This window comes from Henckelia pumila, chromosome 2 (assembly GCF_033568475.1).
Source record: "Henckelia pumila isolate YLH828 chromosome 2, ASM3356847v2, whole genome shotgun sequence".
Classification (NCBI taxonomy): domain Eukaryota; kingdom Viridiplantae; phylum Streptophyta; class Magnoliopsida; order Lamiales; family Gesneriaceae; genus Henckelia; species Henckelia pumila.
Window position 1 is genome coordinate 70633233 of NC_133121.1, and position 6804 is coordinate 70640036.

General features: G+C 31.7%; 1 protein-coding gene across 1 annotated transcript; it reads right to left on the reverse strand.

The window, feature by feature from the left end:
- Window positions 1-772: 772 nt before the first annotated feature.
- Window positions 773-2465, reverse strand: LOC140884906 (root phototropism protein 3-like). The gene is made up of 2 exons (XM_073291792.1): window positions 1708-2465; window positions 773-1408 (listed from the first exon to the last, which is right to left on the reverse strand). Exons 1-2 carry the CDS (start codon window positions 2437-2439, stop codon window positions 905-907), a joined length of 1236 nt encoding a protein of 411 aa, XP_073147893.1. The 5' UTR covers window positions 2440-2465; the 3' UTR covers window positions 773-904.
- Window positions 2466-6804: the final 4339 nt, after the last annotated feature.

The following is a 6804-nucleotide window of genomic DNA, read 5'->3' on the forward strand; positions in this document are numbered from 1 at the left end:
CTCAAGGTGTTATTGTAGATGCTGTCAACATCTTGTGACAACACTTAAATCTGTTTATGTGCAACAAATTATCCCTTACAAGAAGCACTGAAAAATTACCCAACCATTTTTTTTTGCAAAATCCATAATCAAGATCTCGATTTTGCTGTGTACACACCCGAAACACTCACACTAAAGATCTTGATTGTATCCTCTTGCCCAACATGATGCCACCTGAAAGACTTATCATCATCCATCACGTTTTGTTTGTAGATAAAGAAATACCCGTTCTTCCGAAGATCCATTTTCTAATCAGGACGGGAGCAAATGCATATTGCACGCCAGATTTTTAAAGAGTATAATCAAATTCTTGAACTAAAGGACAATTCCAATTTCCAACCAAGAAAAACATAAGAATCCTGAATCTAATCGAACTTATCCAACGAGATTACCCGTTTCATACTAAGAGATTGTTTGCAAAAAATTATGTTTTTAAGAAATGATTAAATTTATAAATTATGATGAAATGAGAAAAAAACATAAGTGAGTGGTGTTTGAAATCAAAAGCCAAAACCTGAAATTTTTATATGGTAATGTGTTTGATAAACAAGCGATTATCATATTATCACTTTAATAAAATGCCAAAAATAACCCTATGGAAGAACACGTCTGATATTAATTTTTCAATGTAGAGAGCAATTGAGAATTTGTTTTTGTTTTTTCAGTTTTTAATAATTGAGCGGGGCATTCTTAATTCAGTCCAATCATCATCAATAGAGAAATGTACGTGAAAGCACCTAGCTGGCTAGCTATTTCCCCAGCCTCAATCCATAATGATTAATCATACTTATAATTATAAAAAAATATTACAAGTGTACGTATGCGTGGAGATCTAGTAGTACTACGTAGTAGATCATGAGCTTCATCAGGACACGGATTTCCGGCATTTTGTGGACGTTCTACCTCTCACAAGTCTCGGCTTGCTGTCCCCAACCACGAGCTCTCCCTGATCTCTCTCGACTTTGTTGGCCCGAAACACCAACCTCTTCCAACTAAAATATCCCAGCTTCTTTTTCTCCAACATTTTCTCCATCTGCCTCTCCATAGCCATGCATTGGCTCTGTAGCCTCAGGACATCTTCTTTCAGCCTCTTGATCTCCATTTGTTGCACGTTCATTTCACGCTTCGACAGGCAACGTGCCGGGACCTCCAGCCCAAGGATCCCGGGGCTTCGTGCCCCGCTCAATGATCCGCTCCATTCTACGTGTTTTGTCACCTTGCTTTGCTCTGAGAGCAGAACTTGGATCACCGCACGAACCGGGAGTCTCTCATTTTGAGCGGCATGAAGGGACGCTTCTGATGACAGCTTTCTGCTGTCAATTAGGCTGCAGACTCTCTTTCTATCTTGCTTCGACACCCCGGGATGTGCCTATATATATATATGACGTTTTGTTAGATCAAAACTTGCCAATTTTGCATTATTATGTATGCTGTAACAACTTTTAGAACCACCGTCCACACAATGAATCTTTTGTGCTAGCCGATGAAAACACAAAAGACCATTTATCAAACAAAAAAAAAAAAAAACTTGGATTAATTCGGAACTGGATTCAGTTGGATCTGGTCATAGGCAAAGCATTATAGTGTCATGAATCCAGGAATGTTAAATAAAGAAGATTCGTAGTAAAGAAAATCACAGCACGACATAAAATTAGATAGCTAACTCACTTTAAGGTATGTGTCAATGGCTCGATACAAGGCATCGTCAGTTGAGCGTGCGTGACTAGGAAGCACAGCAGCAAGAGTCACAAATTCCGGCAACATCAATTGCGAATCCACAGCGGCTTCTGCGAGGTAACAGTCAACAAGTTTCGCCACCTTCATAAGGGCAGCTCCTGTCCTGGGAATTTCATCGGAACTCAGAAATTTCTTCACCAGACGATGAACTAACTCAACATCAAGAAGTGTAGTACTAGTGTGACTAAAACACGGTATCATCAACTCCTTCAAAGAAGCCTGATCGAGCTGCCAAGAAATTCGCTTCTCCAGCTCAATGAGACAACTGCCGTCCACGTTCACCATGTTAGCAACACGCAGTAGCCGTAACAACAAGTTACAAGGGATTGAATCCTTTTCTTGCGGAAGAATCCCAACCAAAGTTTCAATGAAGAACCTTTTCTTCATCCATGATGTTGTTATACTTTCGGGGGAGTCTTCGAAGCTGGCTATGGTTCCTTCTGCGGCCATATCTGGCAGCCATTTGGAAGCATAATGTGCGATGATTGAGCCCACTAAGTCCGGTCTCACCCCCTTCCCTTTTATGCTTGAAAGTGTCTTCACAAAGTAATCCACGTCTAGTATGCAAGCGTCATCGAACCAGATTTCCGCAGCCATTAGTGGTGATAGCTTGCCTGGTAATGTGATAGATTCTGGCAATGCAGCCACTGGTGATTTCTGCATTTTGATATATATAGCTAATTAAGCACTCATTTGATGCTTCCTTTTTCCCTTGTTGGAATAAATTTTTTAATGCAACCTTACTTCTTATATATATTGCTTCTCCAGTTAAACATCATTCAACCATAACTTCCATGTTTTTCATTTTTATCATTCTTATTTAACTAATTGATATACATATTTTTTTTTTCTTTTAGTCCTGTTTACGGTGTCCAAAGAATGTTGACCTATATATAATTGAAAAATGTCAGCCATTTTTGTGGTGTATACGTTACCATTTTTGGCGTCATGTAAGTTCAATGAAAATTTACAAAAACAAAATGCAAATTATTAGTAGCTTAAGACTTTGAATTGATCGTCGTACAAGTTATCTAACCAAAATTGTAATTTTTCCTAAATTTTGACTAGATATAGATGGTAGTCTTCAATCTATCTAAAATTTCTATAAAACGTGAATCCATCTTCCATATTGCCCAAATTAATTAATTAAGTATCATAACAAAAAATGATTGAAATAATAACTGAAAGGAAAATGTATCTCAGATAATATACATAATCTCTAGTTACTTATTTCCTTTTTGAATTAAATTCTAAATATAAGTTTTGACTTTTTGACTCCTTTTTATCCTTAATACCTTTCAATAACAAATACATGACGTTAAACTTCGTGCATATATTGCTTTTTATCTTTTTTTTTTTATTTTAAGTAATTGAATATCCAACTTAGGACGTGTTTGCTCGATGGTTTGGATCCTTTGTGTCGGGTGAGCACAAAACCACGTGTTATGCATCTTTAATTTATATAAGATGGTTAGCCGATCATCTAAATTCATTTTAAAACTTTTAAAATTCATCTGATGAGATCTGTAATTAAGATGATTATAGCTGACCAACTTATGTGTGTATATATATATATACACGGCGAAGTGCATACCATCTCTTTAGAGGATCCAAATCCTTTACTTAATGGGATTAACAAGGAATATAAGGATATTAATCTTAATTAATCTAGGGTTTACTTACAAAAATAAAAATAAAAATTAAACTCTTAATTCCATTAATAATTGGATCTGAGCATAATTTTCAATCATCAGTTTCAATAAGGATAAAAAAAAATAAAAAATCTATAGTCTACGTAAATGAGGGGAAAAAAAAATCCCTAGCTCCTAGCTAATACAATATACTCTCGCTTTTATGATTGAACTAAAACAAAGCTAAGTATTATTTTATTCATAAGATAAGATTGCTAAGGAGAGGGCGGGGAGGGATTTCATTTCAAGTCTCCATCAATATTTGTTCTCTGGTGTTTTAATGTTTTGTTGTTAATATAACAGAGAACAGGCCCATGATGTGTCCATTGGAATATTTTCATTAATATTTCTTGTACTATTTCTCTCATTTCATTTCACCCGCAAGTGTTGGATATAATTTTTAAGGTCCTAAATTTTTCATTTTCTCTTAATTAATTAACTGCATGCGCGCGACTCAAATCTCGGTTTCGAGAGTCTCAAGAATGAAGAACGTTCTCTCCAAAACGGGTTTAATATTAATTCGGACATAATGTGACTTCAAGAAGAACCTGTAACTAATAAAGGTATATAATTCAAGTCACCATACTGTAAGAATTAAAATTGTTTTCCGAAAAGCTATTTTATAAGCCATTTTGTAGGAATCATGTGCTGTGTTGTAAGGAGTAATAATGGTGAATGGTGATATATGCTTTGTCCAGAATGAATGAATTTTGTCTCCACATGTAGCAATTAATGAAAGATTGAACACATTTGCAGGACTTGTATTCTTTTTTTCCCCCCCTTTTTTTTTTAAATCAAATAACATACGCACATTTTGCCATGTGGATGGTTGCATAATCGTGTAGATAAGGGCATTATCAACTCATTATGCTATCTTAGTCTAATATTAATTTCTAGGGCCGTCTCCAAAAAATTTGAGGCCCTAGGTTAATTTAAGTTCTATATAAATTTTTTTATTAAATATAAAAATATTTCATACGAACTGGTAATAAAATGAACATAATGATAATCAATTTATAATTTAATAAATTTAGATATTACAATTCTTTCTCTTTGAACTTCTATCTAGATTCAAATTTTCTTTTTTTCATCATAATTCACAATAAAAATCTAACAGAACAAATACAAAAAATAATTTAAATAATAACAAGATTGATTCTTGATATGAGATTTAATTTAAACACAATATAAAACCTATTTTAAATCATAATAAAATATAAACATTGATTTTTACTGTAAAATTTCTCAAAATAATAAATTTAATAATTCATATAATAATAATAAAAAATTCAAATTCTTGCTACTAAAAATAATTACATAAATAATTATATTGAAAGATTAAACAAAGCTAAAACTAAAAAAAATGTATAATACAAACATAGTAAGAATCATCAAACTAAGTAAACATAAATAATTGATTTTTGTTACAAAAAAATCTAACAAAACAAATACAAATTATAATTTAAATACTAAAATATGAAAGAAATTAAAATCCCGAAGAACAAAGTCTAAAATCAAATAAAAACACCAACCACGACATGCAAACTTACAAGAAAAATCAAATTCAATAAAAACGACACGATAATTGACTAGCTCACTTTGAGTAATCTTACTCACGTGAAGGAATAAATTTAACGAAAAAATAGAAGTTTTATTTAGCAAATAAAAGAAATTACAAAAATCACAAAAAATAGCAACTTCTCATATTTTCTACAAAATATTTAAAGATATATGACCTATAAAAAATTTTAAATAGAAAAAATAAATTATACATGTATAGTTTTTTTTTTTTTTTAATTTGAGGTCCCACCCTCGCCTAGGTGGCCTCCTCCTAGGGCCGACACTGCTAACCTCAAAATAGTGTAATTTTTACACCAAATCCAACACCCATCTCTAATACATTAACTCTATATTGTACACAAAAATAAATATTCTCGAAATATTCTATATTATATTATTCACAATAATTAATTTATTCCATAAAATATTATTAAATATCATAATTAAAATATCAATAATATCTAAAATAATTTCTCAACAGATATTCAATATAATTATTAATGAATTAAAAATTTTAATTAAATTTATTTTAAGAAACATTTTAAAAAATTTTAAATATTTAATTGTTATTATTTAAAATACTGCAACTTAATAATTAATTGAATGTAATTAATTAACTATTCAAAAAATTTAAAATCACGCATAAAAATAATCTTAAGATAAATTACTAAAATACGAAGAATAATTAAAATTATTTTTATAAAACAGAAATGAAACACAAATATTCAAGTTTTAATTAACTAAATTACTATATAAATTTCATAAATGGTTGATTAGTGCATCTCGTACTGCGAAATGAGCCTCCCTATCTCTTATTCTTTTATAACGAGCAAGAAAATTTTGAAATATTATATTTTGATCAATAATCATTTCCACATTCGGAGTTGGTGCTTCCAATGCATCTTGGATTGGTGCATCAAATTCACGCTCATCCCTGATAATCATATTGTGCATTATAATACATACATGCAGTCATTATATCTTGAAAGTTTTTCTTCTGTCAAGCACGTACCGAAGATGGTATAATTGCAAACTGTGATCGAAATACTCCAAACGCGCATTCAACATCTTTACTACATGACTCTTGTTTCATTGAATTTTTTTTTGGGACTATGTGGATCATTGATAGTTTGCACTAGAGTTGACCATTTAGGATATATACAGAAACGACCCTTTTTCAAAATTTTTTTATATATTACATATATGCATCTATACTTAAAATAGTTTTTCATAAAATTTAATGCATAATAAAAATCGATTGCATGTTAAAAGTCTAAAAACTCGAACAGATTAAAATCCAGGCAAACGACTAGAATCTCAAAAGTATGCAAACTAGTGAGAAATAGTAAACATGTGCGGAAAATAGCTCAATACATAAAATATCTCATCATAAACTAAATCAACTGAAACATGAGCTGTCGGGACCACAACTCCTGACTAACATCAAACTCACATGCACACCATTTAGATCTAATGAGCCTAGAGGCAGCATGCTCTACCCTTTAATAGAAAATACCACATAATAAGGTCGCATGCAAGCACTTATCATATAAAAATATCATGAAGTGTCCCATGCATGCATGATCGTGAAAACGTAGCATAATACTGAATCATAAACATAAACACTATCATAATATTGATCATAAACATAATACGTAACATAAATACATAATATAATCATGGCATTTCATAATCATAAAATCTTTACTGTATGGGTCATATCAGTGAAGTATAACCATATTCGATTGATCAATCAATACCAACGTACGTGGCGGCG